This window comes from Protopterus annectens, chromosome 1.part0 (assembly GCF_019279795.1).
Source record: "Protopterus annectens isolate FY-2018-M chromosome 1.part0, PAN1.0, whole genome shotgun sequence".
Classification (NCBI taxonomy): Eukaryota; Metazoa; Chordata; order Ceratodontiformes; family Protopteridae; genus Protopterus; species Protopterus annectens.
In genome coordinates, this window is record NC_056725.1 from 551,841,416 (window position 1) to 551,869,288 (window position 27,873).

General features: G+C 38.0%; 1 protein-coding gene across 1 annotated transcript in view; it reads right to left on the minus strand.

Moving 5' to 3' along the window:
* PTPN14 (protein tyrosine phosphatase non-receptor type 14) overlaps positions 1–27,873 on the minus strand; it is a 1,716,286-nt gene that overhangs the window by 349,241 nt on the left and 1,339,172 nt on the right. The window contains exon 8 of the mRNA XM_044061300.1: positions 25,624–25,694. Coding sequence (XP_043917235.1) covers positions 25,624–25,694 — 71 coding nt within the window. The remainder of the gene's footprint in view (positions 1–25,623; positions 25,695–27,873) is intronic.

The following is a 27,873-nucleotide window of genomic DNA, read 5'->3' on the forward strand; positions in this document are numbered from 1 at the left end:
CAAGACACAATTAAACCAAACATAGCTCACAGAGGTGATTACCCTTTTTATTTTCTTCCCACATACTCATATGATATATTTCTTTACTCCTTTATGTCTCTAATTTCCATTATCAGGAAAATAACTTATTATTCTGCGCATACTAAATAAACTCCTTCTTACCTATCTACCTTCTCTTAACCATCATCCTTACTTTCTAACTGAAAATCCTTTTTCTTTTAGACACACTTCTCTTATGTGATTGTTTTCCCTGTATATTTATTCCATCACCAACAATGTTTTTTTTTCCTATCTAAATGTAAACTTAATTTGAATTTGTCACTGTTTTATTGTTAATGTTCTAGATTTCTCTGTAACCTGCATTTTAAGTGTTACTAATTTTTTTTAACGTGGAGCTTTTCTCCCCGGGCCTCCGCTGAAAATGGATATGTATCCAGTCGGACTTTCCCGGTTAACAAATGTAAAATAAATAAAAATAAAATAAATAAATATGTAATGCAGTTCAAGGACTGAATAAAACTATTTTAGGACTGCAACAGTCGCAAGACTTATTTATGATCAGGAGAAATCAAAACCATGATAACAATGAAATTCCCACTCCTGCAGAAGATAGGACAGTTACTGCAAGTGCTACAATGGCTAATGGGAAAGTACAGTTGCGTACACTTACCATAAATGTAGACGTTCGAGTGTATTCACTGTTGCAGTCATTACATTTGAGTAATCTGCTGGCAGGTTGCCCTCAGTCTGCCTGAATTCCAAAGTCTTGGGTCCTGCGTCAGTTGCTGTCTCTTCTTCCATGACGTCAGGTCGTCAGGGGTATAAGACCTGCAGCCAACGCCATTTTCTTTAGATGTCTTGCCCCAGATGTCAGGTGCCCCAAAATTATGTATATATAAATACATGCATCAATATAAACTTTACCTTCATCTACAAGCAGATACACCACATAGATTGTAGAAGATAGAGAAGGAAAGATAAACTCCAGAATGAAAGGGGGGATAGTGGGAGGGTAACCCGGACTGCAACAGTGAATACACTCGAACATCTACATTTATGGTAAGTGTACACAACTGTACTATGTTCTTCGTGTTTCACTGTTTCAGTCATTACATTTGGGTAGAATCCCAAAGCTATGGTTGGGTGGCTGGAGCTAAACAGCATTAGGTGTGGCTATAAGGCCCTGCAGAACTGCAGTGGCAAAGCCTGCCCTGGACTTACAGTAGAGAGGCAAATGATAACGCTTTGTAAAGGTGTGAACTAAACTCCAAGTAGCAGCCTCTAGAATGTCTTTGGTTAGTACTCCCCTTAGAAAGGCTGCTAAAGTAGCTGCAGCTCTGGTGGAATGAGGCCTAATGCCCTTGGGCACAGGTTTACCATGGTGTAAGTAGCAGAAATGGATGCAGTGGCTTATCCACTTTGATATAGTCTGCTTTGAAATAGCCTTTCCTTCTAATCCTGCAGCATATGCCACTAGTAATTGCTCAGTTTTTCTTTGAGCTTTAGTCCTGCTCAAGTAGAATCTTAGTTGTCTGTGCATGTCCAAGGAATGCAGAATTCTTTCCCCCTTGTTCTGTGGATTTGGATAAAAGGTTGGCTGATGAATAGTCTGGTTAAGAGCCACACTGGAAATCACCTTAGGCATAAATGTAGGATTTGTCCTCAGAGACACCCTGTCTGGGTAAAATATGATAAAAGGCTCTACCGCCATGACGGCCTGTAGCTCTGAAACTCTTCTTGCTGTAGTAATTGCTAGTAGCAGAGCTGTTTTCCATGATAAGAACTTTATATCAGTGGTAGCAGCTGATTCAAATGGAGGCAGGGTGAGCTTTTCCAACACATAATTGAGGTCCCATGCAGGTATTGGTGATATTCTAGGAGGCCTTAAATTTTTGGCTCCTCTAAGATACTGCTTTAGTAAAGGATGAGAAAAGATTGGTGGCTCCGTATTGTAATGAGCCGAAATGGCAGAGGCATGAATTTTAATTGATGAAAAAGATAGGCCCTTGTCAAGCATCTCAGTTAAATATTGTAATATCTGAGGAATATTTGGTTCTGCTGTATCAGTTCCTTGTGCTTGATTCCAAGCACAGAATCTCTTCCATTTATCAGCATAAGATTTTCTAGTACTAGGCCTTCTGGCTTCCAAAATGACATCCATCACAGCTTTACTAAGCGGTGTTGCTGGTATAACTACATGATCAGCCATGCTGCCAGGTTCAGTGTCTGGAGTTGATTGTGCAGGATCTGATTGTTTTGCTGAGACAGCAGTTGAGGTCTTTGAGGTAAGGCCCAAGCTGGATATTGAGACAAGTTCCTTAGGATTGATTACCAGTATTGGCGGGTACAGTCCGGGGCAATTAGTATCATCTGTGGTTTCTCTTGTCTGACTTTTAGGAGGACCTTGGGAAGAAGAGGCAGAGGAGGAAAGGCGTTTTTCAAGTTGAAGGATAGGGCGTCCACTTTCCATGCTTGTTTGTGATAAGTCCTTGTGCAGAATCTTTTCAATTGATAATTTTGAGAGGAGGCAAATAGATCTATGTCTGGGCTCCCCCATTTCTTTGTTATCATGCTGAAGACTTGTGGATCTAGTTTCCACTCGTGAGGATCCATAACATTTCTGCTTAAGTCGTCTGAAAGAGTATTTTGCTTTCCTGGCAGGACATGAGCTTGAAGATGTATTTGGTATGTCAAAGATGTGTCCCACAGTGTCATGGCTAATCTGCAAAAGGGGTATGAGTGCGTGCCCCCCTGCTTGTTTATATACCACATGACCATGGTGTTGTCCATCTTTCAGTAGTTATCAGTAGTTGTCCTGGATGAAGTAAGTCCTTGAAGGCTGTGAGGGCATTTTGAACAGCTAGCATCTCTTTCTGGTTGATATGTAGATGCATTTGTTTTGGGGTCCATATGCCCTGTGAATGCATCTTCCCTCCATGTGGGCCCCCGAGGCATAATCTGATGCATCTGTTGTTAAGGTTTGGCTGGCTGGGGGTAGAGTGAAGGCTCATCCCATGTTTTGGTGACATGCCTTTGCCCACCATAGAAACTCCTGTTGTAGGCAGGGAATGAGAAGAATCATTGTTTCTAGACTGTGACAATGTTGACTCCATAAACTTTTTAGGTACCACTGAAGTTTCCTCATATGCAGTCTTACAAATGGAATCAGTAGGCTGTAGGATGCCATGAAGCCCAAAGCCTGCAGAATTTGTCTTGCAGATAACTGGGTTTTTTTTGCCATCAGTTTGAAGTAAGTAGTCAGTTGCCTTTGCTTGTCTGGCATGAGGTAAGCCATCTGGGCAGTTGTATTCAAGCTTGCACCCAGGAATGTTATCTTTTGAGAGGGTACCAGTTGTGATTTATTGCCGTTTATTGTGTACCCTAGGCATGTTAGAAGCCTTTTCACAAATGCCAGGTGTTGAAGAAGAATGTCCTTGTTCTCTGCTTGAATGAGACAGTCGTCCAAGTAAGGAAATATTTGAATACTTCTCTGCCTGCAAAATGCAATTACTGGTGCCAGGTATTTTGTAAAGACCCTGGGTGCAGTAGATAAGCCAAAGGGCAGTGCAGAGAATTGGTAATGCATTAAGCCAGCCTTTAACCTGAAGTATCTTCTGCATGATTGTCTTATTGGAACATGCAGGTATGCCTCTTTTAGGTCTAATGTCACCAGCCAAGCATTCTTGTCCAGCGTGGGCAGAAGCTGCTGCAAAGTCAGCATTTTGAATTTTGGAATGTCCAGGTATGTGTTCAAAATTGATAAATCCAGTATTGGCCACCAGGCCTTGTCCTTTCTGGGTAACAAGAACAGTCTTGAGTAAAAACCTTGTCCTTTTTCCTGTTCTGGTACTGGCTGAATGGCCCCCATATCCATGAGGGACATAACCATTTCTGTGCCTCTGCCTGTTGATTTTCTGGCAGATCTGGCCAACCGTTTGCCATTGGCAGAGTATGGAAATGGAATCTGTATCCCTGTGATACTATGTTTAGCACCCACTTGTCCTGGGTTATTAACTGCCAATTTTGAGCAAAAAGTGCTAGTTTTCCCCCTAAGGGTGCTGCCAAAAGATAAGTGCTTGGTGCAAGAAGAGGGAAGTAGGTTTGCACCTTATCTCCTCCAGATTTGGAAGTAGAAGTGACCCATTGCTTTGACCTGTATGAATCTTGCACCTGGTATCTGGAACCCTTAGGGCGTCTGGACTTGCCCCTTTGAGCTCTGTCTGACACAGGAAAGGACCAATTTTTTGTAGGCCAGTGTCTACTGAATCTTGGTGGCTGCACTTGTAAGAAGTCTTTTACAGTTTGCATAAACTTTGCTTTGTCTTCCATTTTCTTTAAAACCTCTTCTGACTTAATTCCAAACCGAGTATCATGCTGTAAAGGTGCATCTAACAATTTAGCTTTAACATGATCAGGCAAATTTTGTTCCTTTAGCCAGGCATGCCTCTTAATCACAGATCCAGTAACTGCAGCCCTGCAGGAGGCCTCTAAGAAATCAAAACCACATTGCAAAGTATGCTTTCCAACCTGTTCAGCTGCATGCAATAATTCCTGCATTTCTTTATTTTCTGCACATTCAGAAATCAACATAATTTTCTGTTTTAGCAATCCCATAACATGTTGTTGATACTTGAGCATATGAAATTGACAGTTTAAGGCCCTTATTGCCAAGGTGGCAGATGTATAAACCTTTTTTCCTCATCTATCCAGTGCTCTTGAATCTCTGTCAGAGGGGCTAGGGTTTTTTGCTGTTGAGGCCTTAACTCCCTTTGGACCCTGTGAAATAGTTTCAGGGTCAGCAGCAGGGTTTCTAAATAAGAATTTATGTGAGTCAGGGACCCTGTAATAGCGGTCAGGCTTGCTGGGAGCCGGAGGTAAGGAGTCAGGAGTCAAGCTTGACTCCGAAAACACATCATCCACAATGTCTAAAACAGGGGGTATGGCTAAAGGCCTGTGCTGAGGGAGAAGGAGGAAATCCCGGAGCTTTTTTTTTTTTTTTTTTTTGATTCTGAGAAATCGTGACTCTCCCAGTGAAAATGCTCCCTCAAAGTATGCAAGGTTTCTCCAAATGAATAATCCTCAGGAGGTGATGCAGAAGTTATAGACTTCTTTGCATCTGAATCCTCATAGGGAGGTACAGATAATTCCTGATCAGAATAGGAATCAAAAGAAATAGAAACCTGATCTGAAGATACATAATCAGTGTCTTGCCTAGGCCTCTTATTTGGAGGGGGATGGGTACCCCTGATCAAGGTAATAACGTCTTCAGCCATTTTGATCATCTGTTTTTTAGGCATAGAGGCCTGTGCATGTGGCTCACGCATCATTTTTTTAGTTTTAGAAGTTGCTTTTGTCTTTGGTTTTGCAGCTGTCGTCAGTTTGATATACAAATGTTGAGGTCTGAATACACCCTCAGAAGTTGGTGCCTGCTCAGTGGCTCAGACCCATCCGAGGGAGATACATCCGTCGGTCCAATACCTTGAGTATCTTGCGGCATGCTGGACTCCACATGGGTGTCGGTAGAGGCCTGCAACTCGAAAGTAGCGGGTATCAGGGTCTGCGAAAGCCCTCACTGAGTACCGGCGAACCGGCGACTGGCTTAGGAGAAGCTTTGTTGTCGGTTTTGGATCTCGACTGCCTTTCTCTGTCCTTTTCTTTGTGTTTTTTATGTACTCCAGTAGTCAGATTGCTATCCAACGACATTTCTGGGTAGTTAAATCTGTTTCCAAAATACTTTGAGGCAAAAATATACCGACACTTAATAGTGCGTTGGTTAAATCTAGCACAAAACCAACAGCCAGCACGTTGTGATCAGGGCCTAGGCAAGGAATACAGTATAAATGGAAATCCTTATGAGGTATTTGCTTCCCACAAGTAATACAATTATTAACTTTTTCTGACATCAGTACGGAGCAAGAAAAAAGTTTCCCCAACGGGGTACTTAGCTTTAGTGAAGACTTCAGTTCTGAAACTCAAACTCGAATATTTCAGTAGTCGGCCAACCGGCACTTGCGAAATGCTTCTGCTTCGGGCACCGTGCGGCAAGAAAGACTGAAGAAAATGGCATCGGCTGCATGTTTTATACCCCTGATGACCTGACGTCATGGAAGAAGAGACAGCAACCGACGCAGGACCCAAGACTTTGGAATTCAGGCTGACTGAGGGCAACCTGCCAGCAGATTACCCAAATTGCAACAGTGAAACATGAAAAACATCCTATCAGCATTATGGATTAATGTGTTGAATAAGCATTAGAATCTGTTTGAATCCTGCATATATAACATAGCAGGTATTTATAATACTTTTCCAGTAAAAATAGCTTGTCAAACAGAGAAAAAATCTGTAAAGTATGAATCGTGTGTATTAGAAATAGTGCATGGTTTCACAGCACTTTTGCAAAATAAGACGATCTTATAGAAATTTTAGTAAAACATATAATGTCAAAAAGTTAAACATTTTAAAAAAGCAGAAGTTCTAAACTACATCAGGTAACATGCTATTTTCAACAGTGTATGGAAAAGTGTGAATTATTGTTCATTAAAATGCACAGACATGAAGTAGAAAAAAGTTAAATAATTATTAACAGGAAGCAAAAAAGGTTAAATGGAGATAAGAAGCAATATAAGAATACAATATTCTTAAGACAGATTTTTAGATCAAATAAAGGTTACAGGTTCATAGGTGTGCACTAGGCTAATGACCACTGAACCCTTTATAAACCTTGCTATGTAACACAAATGTATCTCATAAGTTACTGTGCCTTAGAAGTAAGTTTAAGGGGTGTATGTTAGTCATAGTTTCACAGGTGTTTTTTGTAGGTTCACAGGTGTACCAATACACAGACTGTGAGTAAACTCAGCAACCAATCATAAACAGTTAATACATTTTGTTAGAGTGAATGAAAAGACACAGCATGCCTGTGAGAATGTGTCGCCACTTGGGTGTTGTGAGACAAGGTTGTGCTGAAAAAGTTAAAAACTCTCTTCTCAGTTAGTTGGAAACCACAGAGAACAGACAGATGTTTTACTATCAGAAGAGAGGTCAAACAGGTGGAAGATGAGGAGGATGAGACAGATGATGTCAAAAATAGAAGAGCAAGATAAAAACAACATGGTATTTAGAACATCCAATGTTTTATCATTGAGAATACCATTCTGGATTATGAAATAAAGGTTTTTAATATTAGTATAGGTCAATTAGAAAATAGATCTGTGACTCTTTTAATAAAGGATTTTATTGCATGCCAGCAAGATATGTAAACATGGGAGAGCTCTTGATAGATCTAAAGCTATTCAAGTGTGAGTTGTAGTTTAAATTTTCATCAAAATATAGTGGGCCTTAAGTTTATGTTGAGCCACATGAATTAATCAGAAAGTGCCCTTGTAATCTCTTATCACATTAAGCATTACTGCCTTTTGAGAAAGTATGTTAATAAGAAGGGCAATGGAAGCGTCAGCAAGGAGATAAAGTTACAGTATGACTAAAGAAGATAAAGGCAGTGACACAATTAAGGGGTTTTGATATAAGATACATGAAGGGTGATAAGGGAAGGAGTGTGGTAATTATGCCCAACTCAGATTATACTGAATCAGTTTGGAGTTACTAACAGTGGAAATGATTAAAGAGAAGATAGCATGAGGGAAACAAACAGGTGTGATATTGAATGATTTACTGTTAAATGTGAATACCTATGACTTTCTGTTGTATACTGATCTCAGAGCAGGAATCTTTTCCAGATTTCAAAAATACATAAGAATCAGGCTAAACAACCTTTCTCTCCAAATACTAGTGATAGTAGACCTAAGGCAGAGGCTATCTTTTTGCATTTGGACACCATTCTGGGTTTAATAGTAACTATTAATCTCTTATGAGATACACTTATGATTTTCTAGTAAGTTACACTAGCCTAATGTTGACTCTTTCAGCTTTTCCCGGTTAGGGGTCGCCACAGCGGAACTCCGGTGCTCTAATGATTGGTAGTTGATTTTTATGTGCAGAGTTACCAGCCCTGATGCACAACCTTCAACGAAGGTACGCCCATTCACCATGTCTCCAAGCAGAAGACGCTCTAGCTGAGAATCGAACCGGACAGTGTCTTATTGTGATGCGACAAGGCTAGTAGACCTTTTTCTGTAAATATTATTTATTTTATTTATTTTACATTTGTTTACCAGGAGTGTCCACTGGGCAGGAGTGAGCCCATTTTCAGTGCAGGCCTGGGGAGAAAAGCTCCAAATAGACATTTATTAACAAATAATCAGAAAAATCTTTTGATTTACAACAAATAAACGGAAAATATTGTTCTTTGCAACAGGTTCAGACATACAGTTAGGTTACAGATTGAGGTTATAAAACAGAATATGGTTAAAGCAAATTAAAACATACAGGCATTGTGTATTTTTGAAGTTGGAGCAGTCATGACAGACTAGGAATAGTTGCATTTTGAGTACCATAACAGTCTGGCAGTCATAGCAGTGGATAAACAGATATATAGAGTATGGTTACAATTATGCTAATAGATCAGTTTGGAAGGGGTCAGGTAATGTGGGGTGTGGAGCAGGAGCATTGCCACTGGGTAACTAGATGTGCATGGAGGCCATCTTTGAAGGACCTGGCATTACTGGTGGCTCTGAGTGATGTAGGGAGTGAGTTCCAGAGTTTGGCAATACAGAAAGAATAGAGTGCGTGTCCGGCAGGGAGTGCAGGTTTTTGGATGAGTAGCAAGGTTCCATTTTGAGATCTAAGTGGTCTGTCTGGGTGGCATTGATTTATGGTGGAGGTAAAGGTTGGACATTCTAGGGGTTTATAGATAATTTTATGGGCTATTAAGAGTTGCTGGTGAGTGAGGTATTGACGTAGCTCAAGCCATTTGAGTGTGTGCAGTGAGGAACAGTGATGGGAAGAGTAGGTGGCATTAGGAGGAACAGTGATGGGAAGAGTAGGTGGCATTAGGAGGAACAGTGATGGGAAGAGTAGGTGGCATTAGTTGCAAACTTTACTATTTTGCTATAACAGGTTTCCATTTTATGTTTTAGGGCTGTGCAAATGTTAGTGAGGGGGGGGGGTGGTATATAGTAAGGAGGGTAGTAGAAAGGTAGTGGCCAAGGTTTGTTTGGTAGTAGGGCTGAGGAAGTGTTTATGCCTATAGAGGGTTCCTAGCTTCTGATTGGTCTTTTTTATGTTATTGTGGATGTGCTGGTCGAAGGTTAAGCTTTCATCTATGGTGACACCTAGCAGTTTAGTGTGTGTGACAGTTTCTAGGGTGGTTTTGTTTAATGCGTAGATTTTGAAGTCTGGTTTATTTATATTGGTGGGTTTTTTAGGGGAGAAGAGAAGACGTTTGGTTTTGTTCGGGTCGAGTGTGAGATGATTGTTAGTCATCCAGCTTTCTATAGAGGAGAATGCTTGCTGTGTGTATGAGAGTAGTTCAGGTATGGTTTTGGAGGAGGAAATTATAGTTGAGTCATCTGTGTACTGAATAACTGAGTTGTTAGGGACACAAGAGTGAAAGTTATTAATGAATATACTGGAAAGCAGTGGGCCTAATATGGATCCTTGAGGAACTCCTGTAGGGGTGTCAAGGAATGGTGAGGTAGATTCAAGCCATCTAGTGGATTGTTTTCTATTGGATAGGTAGTTAGAAAACCCGATCAGGGTTGGTGGGGATAGGTTCAGAGCTGAAAACTTGGAGAGAAGTAGGGAGTGGGAAATGGTGTTGAATGCCTTGGACAGATCCAGAAAGAGAGAGGAGATGAAATTCCCTTCATTGCATGCTTGGTTAACAGTATTTGTAAAGGATAGGAGAGCAGTGGTAGTACTATGAGCGGGGCGGAAACCATGTTGACAGGAAGATAGAAGATTATTGTTTAAGAGGTATTGCTGGACCTGGGAGTGTATGTATTTCTCTAAGATTTTAGAGATTGGAGACAATATAGCTATGGGATGGAAGTCAGAGGTATCGGTATTATTACCACCTTTATGTAGGGGAAGAATGTAGGCTTTCTTCCAAATGGTGGGTATATAGGATTCCTAAATTGACCTGTTTAGGGGTATGCTATTGGGGTGGAAGATGGCTGGAGCTGACATTTTTAGGTATTCTGAGGGTAGGTTGTCAGGGGCATTGCTTCCTGGTTTCAATTTAAGCAGGAGTTTGTTTATAGTAGACGTTGGGATTGGAGAGAGAGAAAATATGGTAGTGAGTAGATCTTCTGGGTGATTGTAGTTGGTGGTGTGCTTAGTTTGAGAAGGTGGGGGTGGGAATGTGGCAGTTAGTTTGACTATAGTTTCAACAAAGTATGTGTTAAAGATTGTGGCAATTTTTAGGGGTGTTTTTCGGGGTGTGGACAGGGATTACTTTTTGACCCAGGGTTTAATAGTGTGGATATTGAGGCCCAGAATTGCTCTGGGTTTTGTTTGAAATTATGCTGCAACTTAATATAATGATTCTTTTTGTCATTTATAACTAGACGTTTGACTTTGTTGCGATGGTTCCTGTACTGCTGGAGGTCAGAGAGATTGGCAGTTGTATGCCATTTTTTCCAGGCTTTGTCTCTTATGACCATGGCCTGCTTGGTACATTTTGAGAGCCAGAAACGGGTTTTTGTTTTTACTCTTTTGCGGCGCAGAGGAGCATGGTAGTTTAGGACTTTTAGGAAGGTTGAATTAAAAAATTCAGCCTCTTCATCTAGAGGAAATGTTTTTAGTATGTTCCAGTTTATAGATTTTAGATGGTCAATAAAAATGTCTTGGTTGAAATTAGTAAGGCTTCACCGTAGTATATGATGATGTTGGTTGGGTAGTTGGGCTGTCTTGCATATGGCATAGGCTGGGTTGTGGTCACTGATATTGCAGAGAAGGGTACCTGTTTTAGAGAACTTGTTAGTGTCAGAAACAAGGATCCAGTCTATGATTGAGCCACCACTATTGTTTTTTGCTGGTCTGGTTATATCTGTGATTACTTGGGTAAAGTTGTAGAGACTGATATTGGGGGGTAAAGAGCTGTTACCCTGACTGGGCCAAGTTATAGTCACATCTCCGAGTATGATTGTTTCGTTGTTAATTTTTGAGGAGATCCAAGCTAAGATTTCTTCAAGAAGCGAGGTATTATTTCCTGGGGGTAGGTATAATGTTGTAATACATATGCTTTTGTTATTATTTAAGTTTAGGAAGATGATTAGTATTTCAGCATTTGAGAATTGGGGTGTTGGAGATGAATAGGGGGTAATGGAAAGGCTATACGGGAAAAATAGTGCAATGCCTCCTTTTTTTGCAGGTCTGTCTGCTCTGAGGCAGGAGTAACCGGGTGGGAGGAATTCAGGGTCTTTGACATATGGTTTTAGCCAAGTTTCGGTAGTGGCAAGTATGTCTGGGTCGCCTCACAGTAAGACGTTGTCTTGTTCGACTCTCAGCTAGAGCATCTTCTCTGTGGAGACATGCATGAATGGGCATACCTTCATTGAAGGTTGTGCGTCAGGGCCGGCAACTCGGCACGTAAAAATCTACTGCCAATCAATAGCGGACCGGAGTTCCACTGTGGCGACCCCTAACCGGGAAAAGCCGAAAGACACAACAACAGTTTGTAATATCCAGGCATGGAATTCTGGAAGTTTATTCCTAATGCTTTGGAAGTTAATAGTGGTGAATTGTAGTGATCTGTGGGAATTATTGTTGTTGGGGGTAACATTTCTAAAAAGAGACATAGTTACACATATTGTAATAGAAATGAAAACAAACCATAATAAAATTTCCATTATTTCCAAGCAATGTTTTCTTTTTAACCATGTTTATTCACTCCAGCTTTACATAAACTGCTCAAGTCCTGCCTTCTCTTGCACCTCATTCTTCATCCTGAAAATGATTCTGCTATCTACTATTCCTGCAAATTCCATTTATAATTTGTTCCTGCCCTTTTCTACGGATTCCATTTACATTTAATTTATCTCCTTTACAACATTCAATACTTCACTTTTGGTTGGTTGGTTGGTTGTTTAGATTTTAATTTTAATTTTCTAGTAATTGCTTTATTGACAGCCAGTAGCATTAAATTTTGTAAGGCCTTACTATGTCTGGGCAAGTCAGATCCTATGCCCAGGTCAAACAAATCAATTCCTTTGTTACAACCATTTGCTTGCCCAACATTACTGACAAAGTACACTGTAGGGAATTTTTAAAATCAGACAACTTGCTACTTTCCCAAAAAACATCTTCCCAATAACTCTCTTTCCCAACATGCCTTCATTTGCTATCTACCTGAGGAAAAACAAAAACTGTCTGTAAAAATTTGTTTTTCTTTTTTTAATTAATGTGTGTGAACTTATGTCATTGCTAAACGCAGGCAAATTTAATACAGGTGCTTAAAAAACATTAATAATTCTTTCTCCCATTTTAAGATGTGAGAAACTTACCGTCATACGCTTCTATAGTCTTTTTTTTCTTATACACGAGCCACCTGCTGGTGTGAAAATTAGTTCTAAGTGATGGTCACTGTTGATGTGACACTCCAATACAATGTACAAAAAAAGAAAAAGGAGGGATGATGACAATGTTGATCTTTTTCTCTAATAAAAAGTATAACTTTCTATCCTTCAATATATATATATATATCTTTCCCATGGTGTCCAATCATCATAAAAGTTAATCACAGTAAGATACTGAGTCCATAAAACCATACTTTCCTGTTTTCATTCTGCAGTCTTAATAGCACACCCATTAAGCCAATTCCCTTACCTTTTTTAAATTAAATAAATCCTAGTTTCTTCCTATTTCAAAATACAACGCAGTATGACCTGAAATTGTGTTACCTTGCAAAAGTTGCAACAAGTGAGAGTATAAGAAATATCTCTGTATAAATATCACCTCTTTTATATGTGTGCCCCACACTAGGACCTAAGATCAGCTTACCAAATCACATAACCTCTTTACATACTATAATTTCTTTAGTTATTTCACCTTTAACTTTTCTAACGTGACAGTTTAAATTCCCAACTATTAAATCTCAATGGTAACAGTAACATAAAGTTTAACACATTGGAACAAACCCCCCCCCCTTTTCATTCCAGTGAATGCATAAAGGACTATCAGGCATAGAATTCTCAGTTGCACCCTAAGGTCACAAATAAGCAGTCTGCCTGGAATGATGATAACTACATAAAATATCTGAATTTCTTTTTTAAGCAACAAGAGTTATTCCACAACAAATATCTTTTCCAAAACTATAAATAACCTTACTACTTCATAAAACCTCTACGTGTTGTCTTTCTGATCCATGTTGTTTTATTGATGTTCGAACATATCAAACCACATTTGTTCAAGACCATATGATTCAAGTTACGGAACACAGAAAACAATACCAAAAACTGTATTTCTTCAGCGGACAGGCTGCCCTGCACCCCCACAGCCCCTGTTAATTACATATATACCAATTCTGAGATCACACTATAGTGGGGAGGGAGAAAATTCTCCAATCCCCACAGTACCACAATTCCAGTACAAAACAGTTGGGCATTTTGTAACTTTGATCATATGGTCTCAACCATATGTGGTTCGAAGTTTCATAATGTCGACAAAACAACATTGTCTTTAAGCAAGATTTAACATCCTAATACTTAGATAATCTTTACATGATTTTTTTTTTTACAAAATACTACAATTGTGAGTTATCTTACTTCATTCACAATACTATTAACATTAACAAGTGGTTAAGCTTTCCTTTTTATTGCTGTAATTTTTCTTTTCCTCATCTTTCCTTACAGTATTATATTTCTCTTCATTTCCTTGACTAAATATCACAATGTAAATCATTGCTTAATTGTTTAACCTTTATCACCTTCATCAGTTGAGCCCATACTGCTATATGTAGAGTTCTCCCCTTCTTCACTGGCTTCAAAAGATTCAGTTTGAACATCTTTTTCCTTATTATAAAAACTACAAGAAAAACCTTGCCAAGCTAGAGTTTTCACTGTGATACTTCAAACCTCCTGGAACAGAGGCTCATGGGATACATGCAAATTACTCCTTACAGACATCAACTGTTTCAACTATATAGCTTCTGAATGTCCATGACATTTTACTTTACAAGCCTTTATGGACAGATTAAGGCCAACAAAGCCAAATGACACTAGCAGTGGACATGTATGTTTTGGCTTTTTTATGATCTCATCAGCACAACATAAGCAGAAGTTTTGGCTGGACTCTAGAAACACAGGGTTTTTAAATCCACCTGATGTCCATAACCATTAAGGTGTCTGCAAAATATCCCAACTAACAAACAAAGCCAAAAAGTAAAAAGATCACACAAATAAACCAATTAGTAAAAGCTACAAGAAAAAAAAGCCATATAGCTGAAACACTTGATGTCTTTATTTTCTTGTAGTTTTCACTAATTGGTTTGTCTGTGTGAACTTCTTATATTTTTCTTTATTAACTTTATCAACTGCACCCATATCATTTTCTTGTACAGATTCAAATGTATATATTGTATACATTTTCTTTTGTCATATGCCATTTTCTGCTACTGAATGCAAACTGTCTCCTGCATTTTTTTCCTGCAAACCCTTGAATGTTCTTAAATTATGCACCAGTAAACCACTTACCTTAATTTTATATACAGTAACATAGCTCTGCCTTTGGAAGTGAGTAGCCCCCTCCAGCATAACCAGGGCATGTAAAACAAATCTGTAACACTGCCAGCTTAACTGAAAGTCTCACTCATTCTTCCTTTGTTCAGCACAGTACCCATCTTTGCATTCTTCTTTGCTATTTTCCATTAACAGTATAATGCATTTAAATGGGTGACCATAATTGGTACAGAATTTGTTTTAGCCCACTATATAAATGCTACACAGGACTCCTACAATGGCAGCAAGGGCTCCAGTTCCCTACAAATAAAGGAGCTCTATTACATTACAAGGAATTTCAGCTGCAATTTGAACTAAGAGGAGCAGTTCATTGGCACCATGAAGCTTTTCTCTATTTTTAGAACAACAGCTGGAATCTGGGTGATTTGGCCCCACTGCATTTCTCTACCCTTACTCCCATTCTCACCCAATCTCATATCATTTCCTTCATTGCTTCGAAGCTCCATCGCCACATAAATCCAACCAGTGGCATAACCATGCCTCCAAATAATTCATCAATGACACAACTTCACTTTTGCACCTATAATTGATACCCAGTTATATATTTCCATGCATTTATATAAGTAATCCTCTTTTTCTTACTTCTTCAAAACAGGGCAGGGGCATGGGAAAAATAAAACAAAAAAAATCCCAAAATACTTTGTCCTCATTCTAGTACTATTACGTAGGCTAACCAGCTCTGTAAAGCTTCAGCCTGGACCACAGTACAGCTACTAATACCCACCCAACCCACACTCTCAGTCCTAGTCTGTTCTCTATTGACCGACATAGCTGGTGGAAAATATACAAGATGCCAGTGATAATAACTACTAAGTTATCTTCTATCATCTGTATTAAACTGAGTAACTTCTAACAATAATAATCTCATCTAGAAAAACGGTGTTATTCTTGCCATATTACATAGCAGTGATACACAGCTCTACCTATGACCTCCACAGAATGCCTGTACAAAGTAATATTTATAAGAAATTCCTTTCCATTGGTTATTTAAATACTGATAGCATCAACAATAAAAAGTCACATTTAGAAACACTGGTTTCACCATAAAACATAAAAAGTATAAAATTTACTGAGTCCTAGATAAAAGAAATCTCATAGTTTGCACCACATTTTCACTACAACATACTTCCTTTGCAGACAACAGACCTGGAACCAGACAAGGAAAAGAGGTCATTACTCTTGTTAAAAACTCCTCCGAATTTTCACCCATGCTATTTGCAAGAAGCAATACCACTGCTGATAATGTTCCTTACTGGACAATTTCTCAAATAATTCTAAGTGGCTATGCCAGGATATGGATTGCTACTGTATACACACCACCATCTCATAATTTCTTACTGTTCATAATTGCTCTCTGTAAGCTCACTGGACCACCATCTTATGCACTACCATAAATAAAATTGTTAGTTTTATTCATTTTTTCATTTGTAATGAACATCACTGCATTTCAACAAAGTGTATACAATGGTTACCAATCTCAGCTTGAACCTTCTTCCTTCTTAACAAGCTAACTCATAAATTGTTAAATACAAAATACTGATTCCCATTAAAGAACAGACTTTACATAAGTTATAATACCTTTGCATTCAAGAGCCAAAATGGACCATGCTGAAAAGACTAAATTACACATTAGTTATTGCTGAAAAAGGCCTTCTCCAAAACAGCACTGGCCTCATGGAATAACCTTCTCATACACATTAGCATGACAAACACCTTGTCAATCATTAGAAATGACTAACTGCTCATACGACCAAAGTTGCTAAATGTAGCTACTTTAGGGACAAAGGTTAATCTTAAGGCTCTCAATTTATATAACTCTTAGCAAACACATAATTTATTTTACATCTGCTAATCTATTATATCCCATTTATTTACTGTAAAGCCCCTCTTCAAAATCTATCCTAATGCATCAAGTATATATTCAAATCAAATGTCTCTACCCTGCAAGACTTACATAGCAGGGTTGCTCTTACAAGTATACAGTTTTATAGTGTTTATTATAACCACAAGAACTACTAGTATACAGACTGCTATGAATATGTTAAAATGCAATTATTTAAGGTTTCTGTTCTGTGTACATTACGTAGTACATGTTGTTAATGACTATGTGCTAATCCCTCCCTGTGTGTTACCTGTAATGTCTTCCCTACTATCTCAGGTTGTGGCTAATAATACTTCTTGAACCAGTCCACCTACCTGGTTAACAATGTTAAATAAAATAAGATAACGTCTTCAGCAATCCTATCCTACACCAATAAAACAGTATAACTTACGACTTACATCCACATGCATCTCATAGCCTGTTATCAGACAGAGGTTAACACTTCCTTGTGAAATGGTTCATGAAAGCAAATTTTTCAATATTCAGAGATGCAAACTTGAGAACTTTTCTAAAACAATGATACTCAAAGACAAAAGGTTATAGAATGGAGATAAAATACGGTTTAGACATTCCAAGCCAATTTAGGGTGTCTAGTGGGTAAAGCTAATGAACAAATCTCCAAACTGTGTACATTAAATTCAGTTTTAGCAATATATGGATTCCTTAAACTCATGTTTAGTATTTAATGGAATGATATAGCAGATGTTGCACAAAATAACTGAAGACTTAAATGTTGGTATTAAACACAGCTGATGACCTATTAACACAGAGTACACCATGACAAGAAACTGTTACAGCTATCAACAATCAGCGTCAAAATCACAAGTGCACCATATATGTGGATTGTACAGTATGTCAAATTTAAAAGTTTTTCATAAACTATTTCCATTGTTCAAACACTAACAGAGCTGCTAAATCAATTAGGGTATCAAAACTGAACAAATGTAAAATAAACCTGACAAATCTAAATGTATAGTCCATATTCTAACAGTAAAGGTACTGATGATGCCTGACACAGAAGAAAACCAAAGCAGTTTTACAAATTTCAATGTCATTAGGCAATAAGGTATTAAAGATATTTCTGGGAATATTGCAGTGTTTCGCAACTTTCTAACTAATATGTCAGAGACAACTATGTCATTAAGAAAGTCATTAGTGCAAGATATAACCTGGGAATGGAACTATGAACAGGAAAATAGTTTTTATATGTTCAAAAACTAGTTATAGACATACTGACATTAAAACACTATGGCATGCATAAGCCAGTTGTGCTACAGGTGGATGCTATTCAGAATGGTGTAGGTGCAATGATCCTATAAGAAATCACATCAATTGCCTGCAGGTCAACAGTATTTATTGATCCACAAAGAAATATGCATATATAAAAAAACTGGGTACTTACGTATTATCGCAACCACATTTGTCACTGGCGGCTGGTTCCCCGATCCTGAAATATGTCCTGTAATGGTTTTAAAAAGTGACGTGGTGTGTGCGTGTGTGTGTGTGTGTGTGTGTGTGTTTTAAACCGTACAGGCTCTTTTTTGGACTGTTATCGAAATCATGTCCAAATCCCCTACTGTCGCTGTTTAGGCGGTTTACATGTTGGTTATTGCAACTCCGCTCGATGAACGTTCCTTTTTTTTCTGCCATCAAATGCAGGTCAAGTAATGGTTTACACTCACATTTGGCCATCAAAGTTGTGTCATTATTGTAGTGTGACTGGTACAACACACTGTTTTACTTACTTTAACAGACATGTAGAGTAAAACGTAACATTCCCAGAAATTAAAAAAAAAAGAAAATACTGGGTAGAAGAGGTTGAGTGACTGCACTTTTCTGGCTAAGCAATTTCCACCACAGTGAAACAGAAAGACATAGTGACAGCGATCAAGATCGTTGCAACAGTAATGCATGAAGAAGTACTACGTGGTTTTCCCCGAACATGCCAGTGCCAGAAATCAAAGACTGCACTGTAAAAAGAAAATCACACCATGTCACATTTTATCGTGACATTAACCCAAGTTGTTGTAGGGTACAGGACCTGTTCAGTTAATTTCAGTAGACATGCTGCCGCCAGCGGGGAAGTGCAACACGCATCGACAGCTTCAGTATTTTTTCTAATTTTTATTCATAACCCTGCATAAAATACCCTACCTTTTTAAAGCAAACACATTGCCTCCCATTTTTTAAAACATTACCGGTCACATTTCAGTATCGGAAGCAACCGTTATGATCGCAAAAATGTGGTTGCGATAATACGTAATTACCAAAAATTGTTATCAAAAGGCTATGCAAATGAGAAATTCTTTGTCTCTGAAAAATAAGCTTAAGTGGCAAATGACTACAAACGTTTGTGAAGCATATTCAGAAAGTCTTTTCACAAGACACAACCAAGACTGTAGAAGATGCTACATAATCTACAGAAGTATCAACTAAAAGTGAAATCATGTTTAAGAAGAAACTATTCATAATAGATATGTCACTTACCAGAGAAGCATGAGTAAACTGATAGACAAAGAACTACAGACTGTATGTATAATACTGCAGTTGTATGTATAACACTGCAGTTGTATGTATAACACTGCAGTTATTTGTATAATACTGCAGTTGTTTGTATAATACTGCAGTTGTATGTATAATACTGCATTTGTATGTATAATACTGCAGTTGTTTGTATAATACTGCAGTTGTATGTATAATACTGCAGTTGTTTGTATAATACTGCAGTCATATGTATAATACTGCAGTTGTTTGTATAATACTGCAGTTGTATGTATAATACTGCAATGGCAGAACAAAATGTAAATTAATTCCAGTGAGCCAGGGAGTTTGGCACTTGGTATGACATATCCATTTTTTTGTCCTGGCTCCTCCATGACCCACCCAGGCCCCACTCCAAGGTAAACACCAGAAGAAATCTCTGAAAATCTGAAGACACTAGAAAAATGGAAAACAATAATGACATTTAATTTCTCACCATTCTTACTCTGGTGGCAAACTTTAGAACTGTGAAGCTGATCTAGTGATCCTTATGTACACCAGATATAAAAATGCATGTATGCTTGCAGATTCATCAGTGCCCGATTACCAGCAATTTAATGTTTTTGTACACTAGTACCATTTTAGGTCACATTTTCATTTGGAGCTGATCTCTTTACCTTCCTGTCGATAGTTTTGTGAAGAGGGAAGAACTCTTGCAGTGACAAGTCAGTACAAAGGTTAAGGTTATGCCAAAAACACTGCTATAGTTCTAGGTATTTATTACTAATTTCTCTATCTGCAGACATTGATGGTGGCAAGCTCCACCTACAGTGTCACTACATTTAATGTATGGAATGCCATAGCATATTAAATCGGAATCAATTTTAAGATGCAAATTTAAAAACTTATATCAGCAATAAGCACTTGTGCATGGGTGACACTTAAATGTTTTAACTACTATAGTCTGCTTGTCTATCCCTGTAAGCCAAAACTAATACTAAATGCAATCCTAAAATATGTGCACGTGCATATACACACAGACTTAAAAGAGAGACAAAATAGGTAATGAAATTATATGTTATATTTACTATACTTATATATATTATATATTGAATAGAAAGTTTAACAGTCTGCAAATTGTATAATACCTACATTTAAGTACTGCACATTGCAGTGTTACAAACAGAGTGGACAGACTTAATACAAAGGGAAAACGGGGTGGAGAAATGTGGAAGGGATGATGTGCACTAAATGTGAGTTAGCAAATGTGGATGGGATGACGTGCACTAAATGTGAGTTAGCAAATGTGGAAGGGATGACATGCACTAAATGTGAGTTAGCAAATGTGGAAGGGATGATGTGCACTAAATGTGAGTTAGCAAATGTGGAAGGGATGACGTGCACTAAATGTGAGTTAGCAAATGTGGAAGGGATGACGTGCACTAAATGTGAGTTAGCAAATGTGGAAGGGATGACATGCACTAAATGAATTAGCAAATGTGGAAGGGATGACACACTAAATGTGAGTTAGCAAATGTGGAAGGGATGACATGCACTAAATGTGAGTTAGCAAATGTGGAAGGGATGACGTGCACTAAATGTGAGTTAGCAAATGTGGAAGGGATGACGTGCACTAAATGTGAGTTAGCAAATGTGGAAGGGATGACATACACTAAATGTGAGTTAGCTGTTAGGATAAAATACATGACAGGACAGCAAGCACATGCATCATGTAGAAGGTCTGGAAGATCAGAATGGAACATGGAAGAGTTAAGAAAAATTAAGGGTGAGGTTAGAGCTTGTATCCCTCACAGGCTGACAGAAGGAAAAAAGGCAGAGAATGTGTTTTAGTAGTAAAGATGAAGAGGGAACAGAAGATAAAAGAAAAAGTGGAAGAAGAAGAAAGCGTCACAGAAATAAAAGATGCTATTGGGAACATGGCTATGTCACAGGCTAAGACAGACAATTCCCCAAAAGTTGTGTATTCACTGGAAAAAAAACTGTTAGACTTAAGGATATTAAACACATGGTAAAAGCAAATAAAAGTGAAAAACAAAGATGCAGGAAAGATGAAGGAAAATAGACATGACTGTGATATGAGAAAGAAAGACAAAAAAGTTGTTTTTAAGTCTACTATATAGAAATAACGACATAAAGAAAAGTATGAATATATAAACTGATCCAGTTGGGACTTGTAGAGTTGAGGAAAAAAATAATAAGCATAAAAAACAAAAAAATCAAGCAAAAATAACAGTATAATGTCAGTAGAAAGGACATATACTACAAACACAAAGATAATGCTGCAAAGACATGGACAGTATGATGTACAGTTGGAGACCCTCTAATTGTGATGATTCCATAAGAAAGAAAGAAATTAAATGTGCTAATTAATTATAGCTGTCTGTTGTACATACTGTAAAATAATTACGTTGGGACTGAAAGTAGACAGACTTCCTTTGGAAGTAAAAAAAAAAGTTTTTTCTAAATGGAGACAAATGAAGAAGTAGTGCAGTATCTATCTATCTATCTGGACAGCTATGTTATCTATTTTTGTAATGAGGATATTCAATTGGGTGTAACAGATTATTAGTACAGGCCTGTAATAATTAAATAACATTAAACACTGTGGTATCACAAGGGTTAAAATACATTTTATATTCTGACATACAAGCAGAAAAAATACACATGACATGGTTAGAACATAATAACACATAAATATAAAACATAATCATGAAGCAAAACAAAATGCATGTACAGCAACACATCAGCAGCAGCAATAAGAAATATGCAACAAAACAAGCTCCAGGAATGAATCATTAATAGTACAACGAGCTGGGCATTTAAAACCATGTAGCAAAGAGAAATGACACCAAAGAGTGAGACTAATCTAATCCATTTAATTCATCTGTGAAGTGGCTGAACATAGTATGCACAGAGTAGAAGACGAGAGAGAGGGATAGGAAGATAATTCAAGTTTGCTATAAAAGGGGAGGAGAGAAAGGTGGTCAGAGATTACCCCCCTAAGGATAAGTAGAAGGAAACAAAGGTGGTCAGAGATTACCCCCCTAAGGATAAGTAGAAGGAAACAATAAGTCTGCGAGACAGTACAAGCAGATGAGCTGCACGACTTTGACGTCACTCTGAGGGCTGTGCGTCAGGAGGCAGTGCTAACGTGCTCAGGTGTACATCAAATGTAAGCAGCACCACACGTGTATAGATGTATCTACATATCAGTATATGTTGAATTGTTGAAAGACACAATGATTGCAACACAAGCGATTAAAAAAAATCGCATACATAGCCATATGTACATTCAAACACTAAACATCCAACTGACATTCATTAACTCAAACACAAACACATTCCATACTCTAACAAAAATTCACACACATACGCACTCCCACACCGCATACACAAACACTAACACACCACACTACAACAGACACACATATGCACTCCCACACCACATACACAAACACTAACGTGCCACCCTACAGACACACACACACACACACACACACACACACACACACACACACACACACACACACACACACACACACACACACACACAAATCAACACATGAATAACAAAAACAGCAAATTATACAGTGCAATGGCCAAAAATGTCAGGTAAAAGGGAACATGCAGTCAAAAGCTGTGTCACCTGCAATGGATATCATACCAGCAATCCAGAAGATGATAGGTAAACTGATATGTTTCATGACTAGACTTGTCATGAAAGCAAGAGGGGGGCACATATTTGTTCCTGTTTTAAAAGAATGTGTGTATCTAACATGTGTAGATTATTAGTCCAGGTTTCTGAAATAATCAGACTAATGAATATACCAAGTACAGGTGTGACAAGATCATTAAAATCTACATTCTCAAGATGTGGAAAAAATGATGATGTCATATCTGACAAAAGTTGACAACAAAAAGTTCAGGAAGTCAAAAGATGTGTGCATGAGTAGGAATTTACAAATTCTAGTTAACATTACCTGTGATCAAATGGATAAGTGGACAGAATTATCCAAATAAATAAGACTCTCACTAGAAGTAGCTACAGTAAAAGCTACACAGATTGTCATCTCTTAATTTTGATATAATGGAATACTCCATTACTGGGACATGGCCTGTCACCAACTCAGTTGTTACTGGTAAGAAGGCTGAAAAGCAAGTTACCTACATCACCTATATTACTGATACCTGTAAAACTATATAAAGTAAAGAAAATGCTAGTAAAAAATTAACACCAGACAGAAATATTTTTGACAGAAATTGTAGGAGACTGAGATTTGCATGCTGAAGTCAGGATAAGGATGCAAAAGCCAAATGAAAATCAACATCCTGAACCCGAAGCTATTGGTAAATCAGTGGAACTGAGATGCAGTGCTGATCATGGTGAAGAAAGAAAGCTGTAAGAGGTGAATTGCAGACATCTGTGCAAGATGCGCGCATCAAAGTTCCAAGAAGGTAAGCAATCAGAAGGGTAACAACCAATAATGTCAGAAGAAAACATAAGACTGAGAGCTATGACAGCCAAGAAATGCAGTGAGAGACAGAGAGGAAAAAATAAGAGAGTTTCCTCAAGTCTTGTTTGTCTCCCATTCAGAATGGCCCCAAAGAAAAAAAAAGGGAGAAAACATAGTAAGTTCTATGGTACACAAAGATAAAGACTCGACTATGACCCAGACGACCTGTGACAGACTGATAACCCAGGCACTAGATGATCTAACAAAGCAAGACAGGAGGGACTGGGCAGCCAATTCCGGCTTATCTGACCTGTAGGGAGACAAGCAAACTGGCCTCTGCAGTGTCAGCATCAGATGTGCATAGGGATTCATGACATGCGCAGTACAGGCTGGGATGTATGTTTGCCTTTGTCAAGCCATGTTAATGTGGCAGCCCTCATCAGGAAGGTACATTCAAAGTGGAAGGCAAAGCAGGTCTATGCATCAGTGAGTACATCAGCCACTGCGGATGGGTTTAGGGCCAGGAAATGGAAAAACATGCTCATGGCTGCCTGCAGAATGGCTGAACTGTGACAGACTTGTACACCAATGATAGGAAATGAAGGAGTAGTTGCTAGAAGGACTACGTGGTTGACAGTCATAATGAATAAAAGAAGTAAAAAAGAGCAGACGTGGAAAAAACAACTCCATTACATCAGATATACAAGACCACTGGACAGTTGGCCTTGAATGACTGGAAACAGCATTTTTAACATTTTTGCTGATGTATACAAATATATATTTTCATATAAAAAATCCCAGTATGTAATCTGTTTCAGAAAAATGTAAATAATGTGCATAAGAATGTGTGTCTGTCTGTGTGATTTACCCATATAGGGGTAATATGGCTTTAAATGTTAATTAGCTAGTTACAGGAAGCTACATGTAATGTGGTATGGTTCTTCTGCAGACTTTACTCTGAATATATAAAGATAATGAATAGTAGAGATATGGCAGATGCAACTATGCAGCAACAGTATACGAACTTCCACTGTTGAAATACAAGCTTCCACTATTAAAACAAAATCCGAACTTTATTGGTGTACACAGTAAGTGCTTTCACAGTTGCTTCATCAGACCAAGACACACCTGTCACAAAACTCAGTCCTTATATCGTATTTCAAAGCTAATAACATAATTAATTAATTGAGTAATAATCAATTAGCAAACTGTCATGAAAGTTATACAAAATATGGATAAAAATCTATTCCTTTAAAACTTTGCTATTGCAAATATTTTTATTATATAAAACAAGTTGGATTTAGCAGCCAGAATATGTATACGAAGCTTGTGTAAAATATATGAATACAGAATGAAGTATGGGATGTATATGTGGGAATAACCTACTTGCATTAAGATAGGGGGCATCTATCTCTACTATTAATTATCTTTATATATTTATCCGAGTGGAGAGGCATTTATTTCACTGAGTGTGTTACCCTTCTCCTTGTTACTCTGAATCTAGTCTTCAAAGAAGCTAGACCATAAGCAGGGCATCTGTACTGTTTACTCACCATCCTGACAAACCTCCAAACATCAAAAAGATCTAGTAAGGGGATCACATGCCAGAGCAGAATTCACATAACAGCGGGAGGTCTGTGCTCTGTGCAGAACACACAACTTCATCTGGTACAAGGAACAAAAAAATGGGATAAAAGGGAAAAGGGGGCTTATGAATGACAGGACTGTTCACCTCTATGAAATCTATCAGTAGGCTGACATCACTGTGTTTTTATGATGTGATTATGGAGGGGGAGGGGATAATAACCTGCTCTATACTAACTAGCGTAGGCAAGCACTGAAGTCAAATACAGAAAAGCAGCAAGGCTAGAGGGGTAGAAGAACAGCACGCACTAAACAATCAGACACAAAAATATGTACAAATAATGCAGAGGGAAAAAGTAACCCAAGGTGGCTTTTTCTCCAGACACTTGTTAGATCTCTTATGTCTTATGTTTCTGGGTTAAGGCACATATCTGGACAGCCAGCAACACCAACACATTACCCCTGCCACTAAACTGGTCCCTTCGGTTATGATTTTATGTGGCAAAAAGCCCTTCATTATTTATCATTTGCTGCCCCACCTCCACTGCATTAGTGTCATTTTTACCTGTTGGCTTTGTGTTCCACTGTCACTTTCTGAGTCAGTTCCTCCAATACTGCTTCGTCATTGACCCAGCCCTGAAAGATAAAGTATACAAAAGTAAAAAAGCAAGGAAATACATGCACCAGTTTCTAAGAAAAAATAAAAAAGCTGCATAAATTGGACTTTACTTAACAATGATATATATATATATATATATATATATATATATATATATATATATATATATATATATATATGTGTGTGTGTGTGTGTGTGTATGTGTGTGTGTGGGTTCACTTTATAATCTCGAAATGCTGAAATATCGAATTTCAGTATTTCGAGACTATAATAGCTAAAGCCCAGTTCCGCAAAAGACCACATAACCGAATCCAGAAATGTCAAATCAGCAGATATGTGGTGCTCTGTGTTACTGGATAGCTGGAGATTCGGGTACGTGTTTTTATTTTAAGGGTTTTGGGAAGGGATTTTATTGTATGTTAGTGTGTTGGGAAGTTGCAGATGTAGGTTAAGGTATGTATGTACGAGTGTGTGTGTGTGTAAGTGTTGAGAATGGTGGTGTTTGTATGTATGTGATGTGTGTCTGTGCGAGGGGAATGTAGATTGTGTAGTGGTGGGTTTTGTGTCTGTGTCATTTTAGTGCAACCTCGGAGTTGGTATATAGAAGTAGCGGATGTGTGGGGGGCTTTCCCCCCACACAGGGGTGCAGGGGGGCTTGCACCCCTGCTTATATGTAGGGTAGGTGTTTGTATGTGTGATGTTTTGCTTGTGTGTGTTTTGTTTGCTTAAATGTTGCAGTTTTGGGGTTTCGGTATTTTGATTTTTTGGCTTTATAGTCTCAAGATACTGAAATTCGATATTTCAATATTTCGAGATTTTATATATATATATATATATATATATATATATATATATATATATATATATATATAGATAGATACATACACACCGAGCTTTTCTTTGACTGTGCATGTGCTTTACATGTGCATTCAGATATGTACATCCATAACAGTCACAAAAATCACACCCACACCGAGTCCCTGACTCTGCCAGCAAGGGCAGGCACTCTGTAAGACCTGCATTTAGGATGCCACATAACGGAACTGGGAGGAAAGCAAATATTCCATTAAGCCTTATCCAAATTAAAGAAGCAGTGTTTGACAGAATTGAAAACTGTGATCTATATTTTTCTAACAATGTTTCCCCATATGTGCACATCTACCCCTTGGTCCAAGTATAACCCTCAGTGCTTCTCTCATTTGGAACATGTCAACCTGGCATGGACTATCTTTTTAATCAGATTCTTGTGTGCTGTCTCAGCATTTACTGCTAAAGGCGAACAAGCAGTGTCTACTGAGATTCTACATCACAATAAAAATTACATTTTTATAAATCTCAATATCCACTTACTTTTTATAAACCAGCACAGAAAAAGTTGTCTGACAGTCTTCAGTACAAAATCACACATAGCACCAATTCTGTTACAGTTTTCAAGATGTGGGAAACATTTCATGGTAAAATATATGTTAGGATGTAACTTATCACTAAATCTATCATAATCATTATAAGAGCTCTTCCAAACACCAGCACCTGTCAAATGTGGGTAAACAATGAAGACACAAGAAGCACTGACTCCTTTATACGACACTGCCATTTGCCAGCATGGATGTCACTGTGCCAAGTCAAAACCTCTTCTAAGACATATACAGTGCCAAAGCTGTAAGTTAACACTTTTGAGTGGTTCAAATATTAATATCATTCTGCAGCAGCAAAGGGTATATTTTAAGCATAAAGACAATCAGAAATTCTACAGAATACTGCATTTATTTAATTTTATTCAGCATTTCTTTACCCGGATAATTTGACTGGGATGCCAAGCATACTGCTTTTCAGCAAAGGCCATGGGAGAAAAACTCCACTCATATTTTAAAATATAAGAACAATCAAACAGTACAAATAATTGACATAATATTAATCAATGTAAGAAACAATCAAAGCAAATCATACAATACAAATAAAATGATGCAATATATCACAAAATAGTAAAATTGTAGGACGTAATCATACAGTAGAAAACAGAGTCATTGGAATACAACATGCTTTGATACAATATAAGGTAACAGTACAGAGGCAGGAATCCTAAAGTATAAAGGTGCCAGCTGGACAAGCAGTATAACACATTTACTGAGCTTGCATTTTTATTGCAGATTTTATATTTATGTATAAAACATAATCAAACATACAGCTAAACTAACT